The 20,719-nt window shown below is 33.5% G+C and overlaps 1 protein-coding gene across 11 annotated transcripts in view; it reads right to left on the bottom strand.

The window, feature by feature from the left end:
- Positions 1-20,719, bottom strand: part of Rps6ka6 (ribosomal protein S6 kinase A6) — a 101,188-nt gene that overhangs the window by 14,996 nt on the left and 65,473 nt on the right. For all 11 annotated transcript variants that reach the window (NM_001191721.2, XM_063280018.1, XM_039099725.2 and 8 more), the window contains 12 exons: positions 19,776-19,882; positions 19,214-19,251; positions 16,373-16,515; positions 13,282-13,352; positions 12,986-13,074; positions 12,175-12,233; positions 9,932-10,034; positions 9,245-9,375; positions 8,727-8,849; positions 8,040-8,129; positions 6,885-7,043; positions 4,704-4,865 (listed from right to left, as the gene is read on the bottom strand). In NM_001191721.2, the coding sequence (NP_001178650.1) occupies positions 4,704-4,865; positions 6,885-7,043; positions 8,040-8,129; positions 8,727-8,849; positions 9,245-9,375; positions 9,932-10,034; positions 12,175-12,233; positions 12,986-13,074; positions 13,282-13,352; positions 16,373-16,515; positions 19,214-19,251; positions 19,776-19,882 (1,275 nt within the window). The remainder of the gene's footprint in view (positions 1-4,703; positions 4,866-6,884; positions 7,044-8,039; positions 8,130-8,726; positions 8,850-9,244; positions 9,376-9,931; positions 10,035-12,174; positions 12,234-12,985; positions 13,075-13,281; positions 13,353-16,372; positions 16,516-19,213; positions 19,252-19,775; positions 19,883-20,719) is intronic.

Genomic DNA, 20,719 nt, shown 5'->3' on the forward strand with positions numbered 1-20,719 from the left:
TGTAGACAGACTAAGAGAAGTCATGAGCCAAATGGACTTAACGGATATTTATAGAACATTCTATCCTAAAGCAAAAGGATATACCTTCTTCTCAGCTCCTCATGGTACTTTCTTCAAAATTGACCATATAATTGGTCAAAAAACGGGCCTCAACAGGTACAGAAAGATAGAAATAATCCCATGTGTGCTATCAGACCACCACGGCCTAAAACTGGTCTTCAATAACAATAAGGGAAGAATGCCCACATATACGTGGAAATTGAACAATGCTCTACTCAATGATAACCTGGTCAAAGAAGAAATAAAGAAAGAAATTAAAAACTTTTTAGAATTTAATGAAAATGAAGATACAACATACTCAAACTTATGGGACACAATGAAAGCTGTGCTAAGAGGAAAACTCATAGCGCTGAGTGCCTGCAGAAAGAAACAGGAAAGAGCATATGTCAGCAGCTTGACAGCACACCTAAAAGCTCTAGAACAAAAAGAAGCAAATACACCCAGGAGGAGTAGAAGGCAGGAAATAATCAAACTCAGAGCTGAAATCAACCAAGTAGAAACAAAAAGGACCATAGAAAGAATCAACAGAACCAAAAGTTGGTTCTTTGAGAAAATCAACAAGATAGATAAACCCTTAGCCAGACTAACGAGAGGACACAGAGAGTGTGTCCAAATTAACAAAATCAGAAATGAAAAGGGAGACATAACTACAGATTCGGAGGAAATTCAAAAAATCATCAGATCTTACTATAAAAACCTATATTCAACAAAATTTGAAAATCTTCAGGAAATGGACAATTTCCTAGACAGATACCAGGTATCGAAGTTAAATCAGGAACAGATAAACCAGTTAAACAACCCCATAACTCCTAAGGAAATAGAAGCAGTCATTAAAGGTCTCCCAACCAAAAAGAGCCCAGGTCCAGACGGGTTTAGTGCAGAATTCTATCAAACCTTCATAGAAGACCTCATACCAATATTATCCAAACTATTCCACAAAATTGAAACAGATGGATCACTACCGAATTCCTTCTACGAAGCCACAATTACTCTTATACCTAAACCACACAAAGACACAACAAAGAAAGAGAACTTCAGACCAATTTTCCTTATGAATATCGACGCAAAAATACTCAATAAAATTCTGGCAAACCGAATTCAAGAGCACATCAAAACAATCATCCACCATGATCAAGTAGGCTTCATCCCAGGCATGCAGGGATGGTTTAATATACGGAAAACCATCAACGTGATCCATTATATAAACAAACTGAAAGAACAGAACCACATGATCATTTCATTAGATGCTGAGAAAGCATTTGACAAAATTCAACACCCCTTCATGATAAAAGTCCTGGAAAGAATAGGAATTCAAGGCCCATACCTAAACATAGTAAAAGCCATATACAGCAAACCAGTTGCTAACATTAAACTAAATGGAGAGAAACTTGAAGCAATCCCACTAAAATCAGGGACTAGACAAGGCTGCCCACTCTCTCCCTACTTATTCAATATAGTTCTTGAAGTTCTAGCCAGAGCAATCAGACAACAAAAGGAGATCAAAGGGATACAGATCGGAAAAGAAGAGGTCAAAATATCACTATTTGCAGATGACATGATAGTATATTTAAGTGATCCCAAAAGTTCCACCAGAGAACTACTAAAGCTGATAAACAACTTCAGCAAAGTGGCTGGGTATAAAATTAACTCAAATAAATCAGTTGCCTTCCTCTATACAAAAGAGAAACAAGCCGAGAAAGAAATTAGGGAAACGACACCCTTCATAATAGACCCAAATAATATAAAGTACCTCGGTGTGACTTTAACCAAGCAAGTAAAAGATCTGTACAATAAGAACTTCAAGACACTGAGGAAAGAAATTGAAGAAGACCTCAGAAGATGGAAAGATCTCCCATGCTCATGGATTGGCAGGATTAATATAGTAAAAATGGCCATTTTACCAAAAGCAATCTACAGATTCAATGCAATCCCCATCAAAATACCAATCCAATTCTTCAAAGAGTTAGACAGAACAATTTGCAAATTCATCTGGAATAACAAAAAACCCAGGATAGCTAAAGCTATCCTCAACAATAAAAGGACTTCAGGGGGGAATCACTATCCCTGATCTCAAGCAGTATTACAGAGCAATAGTGATAAAAACTGCATGGTATTGGTACAGAGACAGACAGATAGACCAATGGAATAAAATTGAAGACCCAGAAATGAACCCACACACCTATGGTCACTTGATTTTTGACAAAGGAGCCAAAACCATCCAATGGAAAAAAGATGGCATTTTCAGCAAATGGTGCTGGTTCAACTGGAGGGCAACATGTAGAAGAATGCAGATCGATCCATCCTTATCACCCTGTACAAAGCTTAAGTCCAAGTGGATCAAGGACCTCCACATCAAACCAGACACACTCAAACTAATAGAAGAAAAACTAGGGAAGCATCTGGAACACATGGGCACTGGAAAAAATTTCCTGAACAAAACACCAATGGCTTATGCTCTAAGATCAAGAATCGACAAATGGGATCTCATAAAACTGCAAAGCTTCTGTAAGGCAAAGGACACTGTGGTTAGGACAAAACGGCAAGCAACAGATTGGGAAAAGATCTTTACCAATCCTACAACAGATAGAGGCCTTATATCCAAAATATACAAAGAACTCAAGAAGTTAGACCGCAGGGAGACAAATAACCCTATTAAAAAATGGGGTTCAGAGCTAAACAAAGAATTCACAGCTGAGGAATGCCGAATGGCTGAGAAACACCTAAAGAAATGTTCAACATCTTTAGTCATAAGGGAAATGCAAATCAAAACAACCCTGAGATTTCACCTCACACCAGTGCGATTGGCTAAGATCAAAAACTCAGGTGACAGCAGATGCTGGCGAGGATGTGGAGAAAGAGAAACACTCCTCCATTGTTGGTGGGATTGCAGACTGGTAAAACCATTCTTGAAATCAGTCTGGAGGTTCCTCAGAAAATTGGACATTGAACTGCCTGAGGATCCACCTATACCTCTCTTGGGCATATACCCAAAAGATGCCTCAACATATAAAAGAGACACGTGCTCCACTATGTTCATCGCAGCCTTATTTATAATAGCCAGAAAATGGAAAGAACCCAGATGCCCTTCAACAGAGGAATGGATACAGAAAATGTGGTACATCTACACAATGGAATATTACTCAGCTATCAAAAACAACGAGTTTATGAAATTCGTAGGCAAATGGTTGGAACTGGAGAATATCATCCTGAGTGAGCTAACCCAATCACAGAAAGACATACATGGTATGCACTCATTGATAAGTGGCTATTAGCCCAAATGCTTGAATTACCCTAGATCCCTAGAACAAACGAAACTCAAGACGGATGATCAAAATGTGAATGCTTCACTCCTTCTTTAAATGAGGAAAAAGAATACCCTTGGCAGGGAAGGGAGAGGCAAAGATTAAAACAGAGACTGAAGGAACACCCATTCAGAGCCTGCCCCACATGTGGCCCATACATATACAGCCACCCAATTAGACAAGATGGATGAAGCAAAGAAGTGCAGACCGACAGGAGCCGGATGTAGATCGCTCCTGAGAGACACAGCCAGAATACAGCAAATATAGAGGCGAATGCCAGCAGCAAACCACTGAACTGAGAATAGGTCCCCTATTGAAGGAATCAGAGAAAGAACTGGAAGAGCTTGAAGGGGCTCGAGACCCCAAAAGTACAACAATGCCAAGCAACCAGAGCTTCCAGGGACTAAGCCACTACCTAAAGACTATACATGGACTGACCCTGGACTCTGACCCCATAGGTAGCAATGAATACCCTAGTAAGAGCACTAGTGGAAGGGGAAGCCCTGGGTCCTGCTAAGACTGAACCCCCAGTGAACTAGTCTATGGGGGGAGGGCGGCAATGGGGGGAGGGTTGGGAGGGGAACACCCATAAGGAAGGGGAGGGGGGAGGGGGATGTTTGCCCGGAAACCGGGAAAGGGAATAACACTCGAAATGTATATAAGAAATACTCAAGTTAATAAAAAAAAAAAAAGAACAATTGTTGACTTATAAACAACTATTATAAAGAAATGTATGTAGTCAATGCAATCCTTGACTGATGTTTCACAGATTTTGTCTTCACTGCTTCAGGAGGTAGTAATATCAGAGAGCATCCCAAAACGACAATCTATATTCCTAAACTTTTCCAGTCTCATCTTTCTTGACTCTTTCCCCAGGAAAAAGAAATGGTTTATCAGGAAAAGACAATGTTTCTATTTAAAAACAAAGCAAGAATGCCATCTAAGGCGCTATATCTCAGTCCTAAAATAAATGGTTCTCAGCAAGGCACGATAATACATGCCTGTAATCCAGCTATAAGGAGACAAATACAGGAGACTTGCTGTAAGCTCCAGCTACAGTAACAGCCAGAGCCATAGTGAAAGCCTGCTTTGAAATCATTTGATTTCTGTGTTAGTAAATAGCCTAATAAAACAGATTACTCCAGTTATAAGATGCATTTGTTTTAGATGCTAGTAACTAACTCTTTAAATCAAGAACTATAATTCAAAATTATAAAAGAGCTTCTTAGTTGAGAAAAAAAGGCAACTCTGTTTTTACTTGTCTTCACCAACATGCCTGATGCCTTAAAGACTTAATCTAAGGAAAACAAGGAAAGGTCAACGGTAATAGTTAAAGAATACCTCAGGGGCTACAAAGTTTGCAGTGTAGCATGGAGTTAACAGAAGTCCATTTTCTCCTCGAAGCTGTTTTGCAAATCCAAAGTCACAGATCTTGATTGAATCTGGATGGCCTGATTCATCCATGTACAAAATATTACTGGGCTTAAGATCACGATGAACGACCTTGAACATAAAACAAATGGCATTATATTTGTATAACTAAATCACTGTTAAAATAGTTCATATATTCATAGGGAAAAATCTCATTCTTTCTGAACCTATGTCATCAAAAATAATGACTCAAGTATTCTGCTTTAATTTCTACCAGTTTCGGTGTTTCCAATTTCAAATCTTGGTTCTACTTTTAGATATAATTTACTATAAGGTCTTACCTAGTGCCCCATCCCCCACTCCAACTATTTACTCAATATAACAAAATGTAAAAGCTTGTAAGTCCAAGATAATTTAGAAAATCAGACAGACGCTGATAAGTAACACACATTGGTTGAAGAAGGAAACAGGAAGTTATACATAGGTTTCCCTATCTGTGTCTTTTACCCTAGAATTAAGAGCAGTCTTTAGAGAGGACTGAGGTGCCAAATGCCTTTAATCCCAGTACTTGGGAAGCAGAGGCAGGAGGATCTATGAGTTCGAGGCCAGTCTGGTCTATAAAGTGAGTTCCATGGCTGTCAAGGCCACATAGAGAAACTTTGCCTCAAAAAAAAATCAAACAAAACCAAACCAACCACCTACCAAAAACAGAAACAGTCTCTATTATATACAAGGATAGTTCATATTCATTTGAAAATAGTAGTTTTTCTGAGAAGAGCACAAATACAAAGTATTGAATAGTATAAAGAAAATAACCAGAACTGATACATAAAACAAAAAAAAATTGGAAAGGGTTTGAGCTTTTAGATGAAAATAAATATGAAGATATCAGAGCTAGTACATAAAACAAGGAAATTACAGTTCTAACTCAGCCAAAATTACACTTAAACCTACACTTAGACCACTGGGAATAGTAACAGAATATAAATATCTTCATGACATTTTATCACCAGAGGACACAATCCCAACCATTTGACTTACATAAACAAGACAAGTTGAACACAATCAAGAAGAAAAAATAATCTACTTCTGATTCTCAGATGAATCAAGTTAGAATGTATTGGATTTTTAGTGGTTATAATAAAAAACTCAAAGAAATAAAAAAAATTGTTTACAGTGCATGAAACTCTCAAGAAAAACCTGTAAACTCAGTAGAAAAACCAAATCACTGAAGAAGGCCAAAATGAATTGGTAAAACTCTTGATATTCTTCATGTGATGATGATTCTTCTGTTCCCACTATCGATTCAATTTAGCTCTAGCATACAGAAGTATTGTATCCTATGGTGATATTAAGCTATGACGATACTTATATTCTGTTACTATTCTCCAGTGGCTATAATTTTGTTAAACTGTAATATTTGCTGAGTTTGAACTGAAAATTACTTGTTTGGTCAACTAGTTCTGGTATATTCCTAACCTTTTCTTATCAATGCACAACAATGTATGCTCTTTAGACATAAAGGACAAAATCTTCCTTAGTATTTGAATCTGTAATACCTTTTTCCTTACAATGTCTATCATATATAAGTGTTCATAGAATAAGGTGGTATTTTTATTTCAATTCATGTGCCCTATATATGAAATGAAAAAAAACAAACAAGACTTCATAAAGTTTAACATATTGATAGTCAACATGTTTAGAATAAAAACTTACTGCCATATTTAGGACAGTTGGTGAGCCAATATATAGTCTTTTTTGGTGCTAGAATTAATAATAAAATAATTCTAATGATTTTTGATATGTTGTGATTTTTTCTTGTTAGACTTTTGAAGTTTAGGCTTGCCTGGAACTCACTATGTAACTTAGGCTGATTTCAAGTTTTAGCAACTGTTTTGCCTTGGTCACCCATGTGCTGAAATTACAGGTGGAAGCTACTATGTCTATCTAGCTTGGATTTTTTTTTAATGTTTTACTTTAAAGTTTGATTAGGCTTGATAATTTCAAGGTCAGGGTTAGGTATACATAGCTCACACTACTTTCTATAACTTTACTAGAACATTAAGTCTTATTAGAATTTCCTCTATAAAAGTATCTTACAAAACATAATGTAGATCCAATAATTGAAGGAAGAATGATACCGTAACTTACTCCTTGAGAATGAAGGTATTCAACTGTCTTGGTAATTACATACAGCACATTACTAGCTTCCTGCTCTGAGAAACATTTCTTTTTGAGAATGCGATCCAGAAGTTCTCCTCCTTTCATCAAGTCCGTAACAAGGTAAACATATTTCCCATCATCAAAGACCTACAAAGGAATGTGTTTTAAATTTTTATTACTTATAATCATTATCCTAATTTCTGCAAGTTATAATTACTTTGCTTGGTTAGTACAACTCCTAGTATCAAAATACACATATAACTTCTTTCTTGTTAATGTAGTACAGACTTACTACAGGATGAATTAGATAAATTATCTGTTATGGAGTTCTGTAAGTTCACATCCAACATAGAGTTTGATAATATGGAGTTTTTGAGGTAGAAGGTTAAAGTTCTATCAAACCACATAAATAAAAGAGTAGAATTCTGTGCCTTTCAAATATCATGTATATTGTATTTTCATTATATTTTCTTCAATAATAACCATATTTGTGATAGTAAACACAGCATTTATTAGTTCATTGATGAGTATGGTATCATAAACAAATCTTGAATTCAAATAATATATTATAATAAATAGATAAAAGCATTTGTACTTGGTATGGGATATATTTTACACATACATATAAGTACATACACACAAACTACTGTTTAAATATAATAAACAAAATTGTATCATGTTACCCAAAACAAATAGATCAAGATGATGGTTAACATTTTGAATATTTAGAAAAGTGAGCCTATTTTCTAATGTAAAGCCATCATTCATTGATACATATCAATGTGTGTGCTAACATGTTTAGTTTGTATAACTATAGGCTAATACTATTTCATTCAAGGAATGAATTCTATAGCCTATTCGTTGTAATCAAGAAAATAAATTTTCAGAACCAATTTCATTCATATTTATAGGAGCAAGAAAAATGTTTCTAGTCGCAATATTGCTGAGTTAACTATTCAGAATATATTCAGATTAATAGGATATTCTTTTATCAACAATCATTGTTCCTTACTGAAATCCTTAAAAAAGAGAATGTATAGAATTACTGGAGAAGGAAAGTAGCAAATTGAGGTCTGAGGGCACAGCTATAAAGGTCTAGTCCATAACTTCATGAACTTAGTTGGCAGATTTTGAAATACTTACCTCCTTTAAAGAGATAATGTTGGGATGTTGTCCATAGCGCATCAGAATTTCAATTTCTTCTGAGGGGTCTCTCTTATTTTTATCAATGATCTAAGAAACAAATGAAAAAAATTTTCAAAAACAATCACCTGATTTTCTTTAAGTAGAAAGAAGTATTTTCCATTTATATCTACCTCTTTGTAGCATTTTGTTATTGTTTTGAGATGGATTGTACAATTTGGCTCAGTGTTGAACTCATTCCATAGCCCAGTCTGGTCCCAAATATATGATAAGCCCTGTACTCAACTTACATGCACATGCCACCATGTCAACTTTCAGTCTAGTTAAACTATTAAGAAATACTTAAGAATTTAAGAACATCATTCTTTAAATGTTTTAACATTTAAAAATTCCCTACAATGGAAGTTTAACAGAAAAAGTTTAACTGAGACTATACTAAATGATAATATGCAATTTTTACAATTGTTTAATATTAACATACTATACTGAAGATTAATCAGAAAACAAAAAACAACAAAATAATGCTATTTTATGAAAATGAAGCCTTGCAAAGAAGTTAAAAATGAAATCATTAAATCACAAACATGTTTCTCATCATCTTCTATCCCCTTGTCTCAGTAATCCTGTATATGAACTAATCTACAATACAAACTATATCCAACCAAAAACAAGGCTCAGAAACAATACCTTAACTGCAAATTCCATGTTGGAAGCTGAATGTATGCATCGCTTGCAAACAGAGTAAGATCCAATACCAATATCCTCTTTCAACTCATACGCTTCACTAAATTGAGCAGCATTTCCATTTATCTGTTTATTAAAAAATAAACACTAGTGAAAACGAAGTAATTTCATACTTCCTCCATTTTTGTCCTAAGTAATCACATACCTTAAAAGTTATTTTAAAAAAAATTCTACAAACTTTACCAATATTTAAAAATTGCCTATATAAATTATGAAACAACTCTCTATACTATAGGCTTTCTAAAACATCAAAACAATGGTAAAGTGACTAATTTATAACACCCTCCATCAATTTCTTGCTGAAGAAGACCTAAAACAAATATAAAGATCTTAATTAAGTTACACTGAGAAGTAAATGAAGTTATTAACAATTATCTTTTAATAACTACTAAATATCCATTATTAATAAGTATGATAAATATTTATCCTGAAAGTGAACATTGTAATGATGCAGAACTTACCTGAACGATTGGCAATACATTTGAACTTGTAACAGGAGTGATTTTATATTCTTCTGCGATAGAAGTCGCAACAAAACTGAATCCTTTGAAGAGTTGATGAGCATTTGCGCTGGCTGGCAAACCAGGAGAATCTAATATTTAAACAGTTATATTTTACTAGAATTACAGATAATTGTATGATTACAATATCTGCAGGATTGTTTTAAGGTAAAGGAAACCATTAAATATCACATCTTGGCACACTATAAATGTGACTCATACTTTCTCTCCACTCTTTGTAGACCTGCATGTTATGTGGTCAATAATTTTTATTTAACTACTGAATTCTCGCATCTAACACATAGTAGGGATTAAATATTTCTTGAAAGAATATATGAAAATGATGTCACTAAAGGTCAATTAAACCAAAATCTAAACTGAGCCAGTGTCTGTCTCATGTCTTAGCTTGTACCACTATCCAGAAAATTATCAGCTTGTCAAGAAATTTGCAAAACAAAGTACCCTTCCTTCTTGTACCCTTCCCCATGCTTCTGTATTTCCCAATTACAGATTGTAGCAATCTAATACATGTAATCTACATTGTCAGAAAACCCAAACTAATTTTGTACAGTTTTTAAATTTTACTGAAGATATTTAATGTTTTTAGTAATTACTAGAAAACCTTAATTATAAACAAATATGTATTACCTTTAGGTGTTTTGGCAGTAAATTCAGGATCAAAACAAAAAGTATCATCTGGTTTTCCAGAAGCAGGTCTGAAAGGAGGCTGAACTTCTCTTTTATATAATTTCTAGAGGTAATGACATAGTGAAAAATCATTTTAACATTTTGAATGTTATTAATATATGTTGGGCATTCCTAATACAACATCTAAAATTCAACAACTAAAACATTTAGAAAGGCAACATGATAGTATAAATGTACAAATTGTAACCAAAACACAGGCACACTAAATAAATGTATTGTATGATATTATCTTCAAACCATTTGAATAAGGCATGTATTAAACACAAAGCATTTCATATTGAATTCTATCCTCAAATTTATTCACTTCCTACCATGTATATACATGTACTCATACACACACGCACACACACGCACACACACGCACACACACACAGACACACACAGACACACACAGACACACAGACACACACACACACACACACACACACACACACACACTCCAAAACTATAAAAAAAAACTTAAACTTTTGGGATATTCAACCTGTACATAATAAGCGAAAGTGTCACATAAAATCGACAATCAGCCAATTAGAAATATATACATAGGTGTCAGATAATTGTAAACCAAATTCTCTATTTCAGATGTGATGTCCAAAGTCTAAAGAATCCAGAGAACATTTATGGCATCATACAGTGATGTCACAGTTTGCAATATAAAGGAGTAAAGATGTTTATTTCTGAATATCAAAATAAATTCTCCCTAGAGCTATGGGCATCCGAAACACATCACAATATAACTAAACCTTCTGAAACAACAAAATCAATAGATTGTTTTCATGACTACTTCATCTAAAATAGTTTATTTCCATATACAATACATTAAATATGCTCAGTGTACTTAATAATCCAAGTTCCTAAAGTGTGTGTGATTCAGAAGCACAGATGGCTAAGCAAGGTTGCAGTTGAGTAAGATGCTCTGACAGTCTGTGTCCATAAGTACACCAAGTGGACAGCCACTCATTTATCAACTAGTCTCTACAGAGTAAGGAGATCAAACTAGTAACCACAGGGCCTGAGTTCAGTGTTACAAAAGAAAGACTCATTGGGGAGAAAGGCAGGAGGGAACTGCATGCCATTTCCAACAAATCCAATTCCATTAACAACTTGCAGAGAGTGACAGTCAAGTCCATACCAATTGAATTTAAAAGTGTGAGTGGCCATACATCAGATAAAATAGAGTTGAAGTCATTAGCATTAAAAACAAACAAGGTCACTATATAATGAGAAAGAGGTCAAGTCAGCAAGAAAAACAGATATATCTAAATGTACAGGAGAACAAATATTAAACATTTATATAAATACTAGTTGATCTAAAAAGAGACAAAGGTTTAACTGCAATAACAGCCAGAAAGGTTAACAGTCTACTCAACCACCAAAGACAGCAAGGTTAACATACTCCCTATACCAAACGGACCAAACATAAATCTACCAAAATTCTACTTATTAGTTTCTCTGAACATTCTCCAAGATAGACAACAAGACAATTCTCATTGAATTTGGAAACACTAAAAACATATCAAGTATAATTTTATTATAGTACAATGAACTGGAAACCAGTAAAAAAATTGTACAGTATATAAATTCAAGGTAATCAAATATCATACATTTCAACAACTAATGAATTTAGAGAGGAGAAACAAACAAGAATTTGGAAAATTTGAAACTAATGGTTAAAACAAGTAACAAAAATAATACCTATTATGCCTACGCTTTATCAAGCTGGATATATAAACTAAAATCTTTAGAGAAGAATTTCTCAGTTTTTATTTAATATTATCCCCAATTTTAAGAAAGCATCCATAGTAAATTTTTCCTTGAATTTAATTTGTTCTAATATATATAACAATGAACAATGGAAACTTTAATAATATCTGGGTTTATTATTATTACCCTAGAAAAATCTCTTACAGCCTCACCCATTTTCCCTTTGTCCTACTCTCCCCCATCCAGAGTGGAAGTGTAACAACTATCTCATTTAACAGTTACAACAATTAGCAAGCAAAAATTACTATTTCAATACATCTAGTACTTCAAAGTATTACCATGCTATGTGATATATATATAAGCAAAAATGCCAGACTTAATATAAAATAAATGGATTATGCTTTATATCACCTTTGATTCTAAAGAGTTTTGCCCATTTCAGTATCATTTATTTACCGACAAGCTAATATTCAACTTACATTCCAGTCAATGGAAGAGAAAAAAGCATGTCTTTTGACTTCTTCAACTCCTTCTGATCCTATAATATGGAAATAAATTTTAATGGCTTAAATTTTAATTTTAATTTCTAATCTTCCTAATTGACTTCTAAGCTATTAGATATAAATATGATTATATTTTCTCTAGATTCCTTACAGTAAAATATCTATAATTTCTTGCCTGGGATTAACTTTTAATTATCAACTATTAATAAAAAACTGATTCATAAACTGGACTGTATAAAACAAGATTAATACCAAATACTAAAATGCCTCCTAACAAATACAATTTCTATTTAATACAACATTAACTTAATTTTTTCACAATTCAACTCAAACCTCATATTGATACACTAGGTTAAATCTACAAAGGACAAATACACTATAAGTTTAACACAAGGGCATAGATCATAGGATCTCATCAGGATCTACAAAAAGGTTCCTGAAAACTGGTCAAATATTGAGGAGTTGTGACAATATAACTTTCAAGTATATTAGGAGAACATAACAATCAGTCTTGAATATCTAAAACAATTATCAATACAGGTAAATTCTGCATGTATTTCAAAAGCGAACCCTATATTGTATATAAACTACATGTTCAACAAACCTTTTCATTAACTAGACTATTCCATGATTTAATCATAAAAATATTTTATGTAGACTACTAAAAATTCATAATACAAAGCATAAATAAGCAACAACCATAAATTAAACTGTAAGATATAAAGACAGTTATTTAGCTAGTATATATAGTATATTGTTATAAAGGTTAAGGAAGATAAAAAAATACCCAATCTATTTGCTGGATTCCTTTTGAATAACATCCTTAAAAGGCTTTGTGCTTCAGCACTAAGGAATTGGGGCATTCCAAGTTTTGCTCTGAAAAACAATAAATTTTCACTTAAATCTAGACAATATAAGCTAATAAATCTCAAAGTGAATTTAAAAGTTGTAACAAGTCCCCTGTATGTTAGAAGAAGAGAAAAAGGTAGTAAAAACAGTTTAAGTCTTTCATGAAAACCACATTAAGATTTCAATACTAGAAGCAAGATTTTTTCCCCTAAATAGAATAGTGTTTCTACTTACTTCAGTATCATATTCATGGTCTCATTTCTGTCTTTCCCTTGAAATGGCAATGTGCCAGTAAGCATTTCAAACTAGATAAGATAAAATAAAAAAAACAATTTATTACAACTTAGAACATATAATTAAATCTGACAAGACTTATGGTACATGATTACTAAATCATACAGAATTCAGTTGACAGTGGTTCTAAAGACAATCAGAAATTAGGTTACTTAACGATTCCTATGTATATCTCTATGTAGAGTTTGACAGAGTTGAACTGCAGTAAATGAAACCAATCATTTTTACTTTACTTCTGATATGTCCAACTTCTCAAGCTACATGTAATCTGAAAATAAGTTATTTGTCTTATAAACAAAGATATACATTTAAGGTAAGTAACAATAATGGGAAAGGAAAATATACACTAAAGTATCTGAAATTTACACATATCATGAAAAAATTTAAAAGTAACCATTCTAATCCTTCTAACAACAAGACAGAAATAAAAAATAAAATTAAGAAACAGAAATCCAAAATTTAAAGTAAGACTAGGGGTGGTGGTGCATTCTTGTAATTTTATTTATTCTAGAATATGAAGTCAAAGAATTACATGTCCAATGTCTGTCTGAGCTATATAGTCAGTTTAAGAACTACTGGATACCCTAGTAGAACCTGACCTCAAAGTATTTTTAATAGGCCTTGGGACACAGCTCAGTGGCAGAACAAGTTGTTAGCATATACACGACCTTTAAAAATAATGGTACACATATACATATGTGTAATAATACCTCTATAAAAGAAAAATGGAAACCTTTGTACATAGAGTAAAGAAAACATTTTAAAACAGGAATTTAACTGAGAATGAAAAGTTGAAATAATGTGTAACATTATTTTTAAAAGACTAGGTCTAGGGGGTTAGGGATTTAGCTCAGTGGTAGAGCGCTTGCCTAGCAAGCACAAGGCCCTGGGTTCGGTCCCCAGATCCGAAAAAAAAAAAAAAAAGAAAAAAAAAGGAAAGAAAAAAAAGAAAAGAAAAGAAAAGAAAAGAAAAGAAAAGAGAAAGACTAGGTCTAAGTGTAAGAGAATTCTGCTATATGGTAGAACACTTGTCTAGTTTGTCCTAAGTTAAATGCTTAGTCACAAAGAAAGAAAGAAAGAAAGAAAGAAAGAAAGAAAGAAAGAAAGAAAGAAAGAAAGAAAGAAAGAGAAAGAAAGAGAAAGAAAGAGAAAGAGAGACGAGAGAGAAAGAAAGAAAAGAGAAAAGAAAAAGTAAGGAAGGAAGGAAGGGAAGGAGGGAGGGAGAAATTAAAGGGATGAAGAAAAAGAGGGTAGAAGAGAGGGAGGGAAGAAGGGAGGGTGGGAGCGAGAAAGGGAAAAAGTCCCAAATTAAAGCTCTTACTAGTTCATTATAGGAGGGCAGAGGAAGTGGTTTAGTGGGTAAGGCATTTGCCCCACAATTTGGATAAAATATGGGTATGACATGCATGCTTAACCACAGTAGTATGGGAACAGAAACAGAGGATCTCCAATTGTGCCTCTGGAGTATGCTCGTCAGTCTAGCTAAATTATCTGAGCTCCAGATGCAATAAGAGGCCCTTTCTCAAGAATAAAGTGAAATTCAACTGCAAAACTTCAGGTCTGCTTTCCACCTCCCCACATACACACATGAACAAGCACATACACATACACACAAAACTATACTACTAATATACTACTAACTACTAATGCCTTCAAATTTTCCTTTTTTTGTAAACTCTAATCTTACAACAATCTTGAAAGTTTTTTCCTATTTCTAGAGATTTTATCCCTCTAATTTCCATCCATTTATATAATGATATGAATGTTAATCTTCCTAAAATATAACCTTTCTTCACCATCCTGATTCAGACTCTAATAGTTTAAAAATACCAAAAGAATCACATGGGAAAGTTTATAGGGTTAGGCTGCACTTCCTCCATTTTTGTCCTTGTTCTTGACTTCTCTAATCAAACTGGTTTCCCAAAAATTGCAAATAGGATCACAACAGTCAGTCTTGTTGACAAACTATAAAATTTTATTGATCCTTCAGAACTTAAGTTCTACATCTTCAATCTACATTGACATTTAAATGAATCTTCCTCAAACTTTAAGATACTTTTGGATAGTTTTCTCAGTTCTTTAAATTGTTTCTCCAGCTTTAGTTTATGTGTTTGCTAATTGGGGAAAATGCTATAATGTATTGGTAATTGTAATTTAATTTAATTAACTACTGCCTTCCCCAAATACAACGTTTGAAAAGACATTTAGTATATGGCAATGTCATGTAATTTTCCATGACATATGGGGAAAATGGACAATTAGATTTTAAAGGAAAACTGCTGTGATTCAACAACCACTTATCTATCACCTGTACTTAGTATTTATATAACCACTACAGTAGTTACTGAGATAAAACAGCTAGGGAAGGTGTGAAATGATTGGACAAAAGTGATGAAGTGATAAATTCTGTGATACCTAATAATATAGCATATAAGTGTTGGCTTAAATTAAGAATTACCTAAAACTTTTCTAAATTTCAGAAATGAATAGCTTATATAAACTTCTGGCCACTCATTGACCTTTTCAGCAGCAACATTAAAGGAGGCTATTAAAACCCTAGCCCTTCACATACACACCACACACTTGATAACAGACTTCCAGTGTATTGTATGCACACACCTGCACTTGTCAGAGACAGTGTGAGCCCAGCAGAAAAAGGGTGGTTCAGTCATTGGTGCTGTTTCCATGGCAGCAGGAGGAAGGAGCCCTCTTTATGCCTCATCAGAAATAAGACTCTAACCTGACTAAGAGGTTTTGAGGGACAAGGTGGGATGGGTGGGGGAATACAACTATGTTATGTTTCCAAATGAAATAAAGACAAATCAAGGTTAAAAAAACAAAACAAAAAAAAAACCAAACAAACAAAAAAAACCCCTAGCCCTTGTTTACTTGCTTGCTAGTCACCACAGTGCAAAAATTAGTTATGAATTATCAAAAGAAATCTTTCCTGAGCTGACCCCAAAGCTAGAAATAAAATCCTCAATAGTATTAATCATGTATTGACATAATTAAGGAAAATAATACAACTTACCATAAGTACACCATATGACCACCAATCAGCACTCTGAGAATGGCCTCTTCGATTTACTACTTCGGGGGCCATGTATTCTACAGTACCACAGAAGGAGTAGGCTTTCTTTTCTTGATCCACTGACTCTTTGCTCAGCCCAAAATCTGTAAGTGTTACCAAAAAAAGTAGCTGAAAATCTCAGGAAGTAGGAAATATAAAAAAAATAATGAATTAAAGCAATTTGCATTAGCTTAAATTACTCTTGAGGTAGCTAACTTGACAAAATAACAGAAAACAAATCTATATTTCAAGATAAAGCTCTTTAAGAATGTTTAAAAACTGTTCAGCCAATCCTCTTCCTTACAATATATTTTACCAGGTCTATAACAATTTTGAGGTATAAAAAATTTAACCAACGTTATCATATATGTTAAGTATAAACAGATGTAGCAATTTATATTTTTAAAAATATGACAAAGCACAGTATGCATGGGCAAACTTGTATTTGTGTCTACAACATTCTGAGAACTAATGGAATCAATATAAAATCAATCTTTACATCATAGTAACAGAAAAGTGATAATTTCAATTGAAAGAATAGTACTTATAGTGTCACTAAACACCCTGAAAGGACATATCACTCCATGGAGAACACGGATCTTTTCTACTTCCCCAGAAGCTCTGCTTCCCCAGGCTGCCATGTTGGAAACATGGTGTGTGACCTTTCCTGGGGCTTCGTTCAATTTAGCAACAGATGTTTAAGGTTCCTCCATGCACTGTATCACTTCATATTGAATTTCTTTTTAAAATTTCATTTCATTTAAATTTTTAATTGCCATAAAATATTTATTGACAGATTATGGTAGTAAATTTGATAGTATGTAGTAAGCAATGATTAAATGACAGTAATTAGCATTTTCCTTTCTTCAAATATTTGTCAGGTTAGGAATCTTCAAATTCTTTTATAGCTATTTTGGAATGTATACTTAAAATTGAATACTATAGGATATTAAAATTATTTCCTACACTTTATAAAAAAGGAAAATAGAAATAAGTCCATAACCATGAAGATCAGAATGAGCTTTACAGGGTACAAATTACTCCCGATTTCCAAAATGAAAAAATGTAAGCATTCAGAGCCTGCCCCACATGTGGCCCACGCATATACAGCCATCCAATTAGACAAGATGGATGAAGCAAAGAAGTGCAGGCCGACAGGAGCCGGATGTAGATCGCTCCTGAGAGATACAGCCAGAATACAGCAAACACAGAGGCGAATGCCAGCAGCAAACCACTGAACTGAGAACAGGACCCCCGTTGAAGGAATCAGAGAAAGAACTGGAAGAGCTTGAAGGGGCTCGAGACCCCAAAAGTACAACAATGCCAAGCAACCAGAGCTTCCAGGGACTAAGCCACTACCTAAAGACTATACATGGACTGACCCTGGACTCTGACCCCATAGGTAGCAATGAATATCCTAGTAAGATCACCAGTGGAAGGGGAAGCCCTGGGTCCTGCTAAGACTGAACCCCCCAGTGAACTAGACTGGTGGGGGGAGGGCGGCAATGGGGGGAGGGTTGGGAGGGGAACACCCATAAGGAAGGGGAGGAGGGAGGGGGATGTTTGCCCGGAAACCGGGAAAGGGAATAACATTCGAAATGTATATAAGAAATACTCAAGTTAATATAAAAAAATGTAAGCCCAACATTATTCTCTTTGTTTAATTAATTCAGACTCATTCAAAACTGATTTTCAAACCATGTTCAATGATTTTATCTAGAAAATAACATGCAGGAAACATCTGTGTTATGTCTTTCAGTACAATATTTAATCTTAATATACTAGATCCATTCTCTTAAGACATTTAAAATATTACACTAAAAATAAAATATAATAAGCAATAGTATTGAAAAGTAAGTCAGTGGAATATATGGTCTACAGAAGAGGAAAAGCCCAGGTATGTAGCACTTAGAAAACAGAAATACTACAACTTCCCGTCTCAAAATCTGTGAAAGAGAAAAAGTAAGATACATGGAAGTATTTGAATGTATGTATGCTTTTGCTAATATACTTACTTCAGTTTACAAGGTAATAGCTTAATCCTTTATTTTTATATTGATATATTAGATCCCTTAATTTAGTGACTTAGTTTAAACTATTCCAGTCCAAACATCTCTGTAAAAAACACCTTTTCAGTTCTTTGATTATAGTTTTCTAAATCATATGTAGCTTTTGGAAATTAATCCACTCAGTAAAATGTCCTTGTCATCTACCCGAATTCTTCAGAAATTAATTATTCTAACATTTAATTGCCCATCACATGGAAATTACGCATAGCTTGTTTGTTTGTTTGTTTGTTTATTTATTTATTTATTTATTTATTTATTTATTTAAAATATTACGGTCACTTCCAGACTTGAGTTATTGTAAAGAAATATGCTTAGAAGTGTAAAGATTGAATGGTTCCATCAACTAGGTTATAGAACAGTCTCAAAAAAAAAAAAAATATGAGGATGTAGAACAACAGGTGGCTGAGACGTTAGGGGAAGGTAAAAGGAAGCTATTGCTTTTTTTCCAGATATAACTCATACTTAGTTAATTATTTTAGTCTAGAAGAAAACTAAAATCTACAATTTTTACCTAAAATATGTTTAAATTAGGACAGTGCCTCTATTGTAGATTTTTTAAATGTACTCAAAATACATTCAAACTATGTAACCTTTAAATTAATCTTGGTCCATTAACTACAAAAAATGTAACACAAATGAAGGCTAAAATGATAGTAGGCAAAGAAAAATATGCACTAGAATAAAAAGAAATGATTACATATTCACTTAGTAGTATATAAGAAAACGTATATACCTGTTAACTTGATATGTCCTATTTCGTCAAGCAAGATGCTATAAATAAAAATTCATATATAATATTATGAAACAAAATATATAGAAGCATAAATATAAAATTAGGTACTATTTGACACACTGGAAATTTTTCAATTATTAATTTAGACTAAAGTGTATTATAAAGAGTAGTTGGTAAAAGTAAATTTTATGTAACTGTATCACTCATATAATTGATTTTCATATAACTGATATCTTAATGATATCTAAATATATTTCAGTTTAAGAAATGATATACATACACACATATAGACACAACATATATATATATTATATAGTATATATGTGTAGGGCAGCAGGATGGCTTAGCAGATAAAGGCACTTGCCCTCAAAGTTGACAAACTATATTTGATATCTGGGACCCACATAATAGAAGGAGAGAACTGACTCCTACAAGTTGTCCTCTGACCTCCACATATATGCCATAGCATATACATGTAGAAGCACACACAGCAAACCAATATATTAAAAATCTTCAAAGTCAATATAGATAGCTTTGATACAAATGGAGAATAAAGCTTTACTTCTCTGGCTTCAGGTCTCTATACACAATTCCTAATCGATGCAGATGATCCAAAGCTAGGGCCAATTCCGCAAGGTAGAATTTCACATCTTCCTCTGTAAAAAGAACCTAAAATAAAATAATAATTTATCATTTGATCATTCTTCTATATTACGTACTTTTTAATTTGCTTCTTTTAAAAAAATCAGCAGACAGACAAATCTGGGCAAATTATAATAAAATAGGCGTAGTTCAATTTTGATTGGTACAACCATTTATATAGCAAGGAACTTTTCTGTTTTTTTTTTAATTCACTAAGCACTTTATTTGTTTACATTTCAAATGTTATATCTGATCCTGGTCTCTCCTTCAGGAACCCCACCATTCCATCCTCTCCCCTTTGCCTGTAAAAGGGTGCTCTCCCATCCACCCACTCCCACCTCATCCCTCTAGCACCCCAGACAACTTTTCTAGACAAATGTTATTAGTTGTCTAGACAAAATACTTCTTTACAAATATTAGCAATTTAAACATAATTCTTCCAGAAACACATGCTGTTTGTGTATCATCTAAGATTAAATGCACTTCAGTGACTTAGGGTTTTTAATGAGTCTCATAACATCAATATTAATTTTGATACACAGCATTGGCATACTGACTATACTCAATCAAGGTAATTGAAGTATCAGGGATATTTTGTCTCAACATTTTGTACTTCCACTGTTTCTACTATTTTCTCCTTTACCACCTACTAGCACTTCTCAGGAATTTCACCTTTTAGATCCACTATTCAAATCTTCTAATCTACCACAAGTTGTAAATTGAATAACCCTTAAATTAGAATTTTAAGCACACATCTGACCTAAACAGGATCCGAATCTTCTCACCTGTAAGTAAAGTTTATGGACTTAATAGCACTGGATTTTTCAATCTTTGTGTGTTGGGGAATAAAGATGTTAAGACAAA

Source organism: Rattus norvegicus, chromosome X (genome assembly GCF_036323735.1).
Source record: "Rattus norvegicus strain BN/NHsdMcwi chromosome X, GRCr8, whole genome shotgun sequence".
In the NCBI taxonomy this organism is placed as follows: Eukaryota; Metazoa; Chordata; class Mammalia; order Rodentia; family Muridae; genus Rattus; species Rattus norvegicus.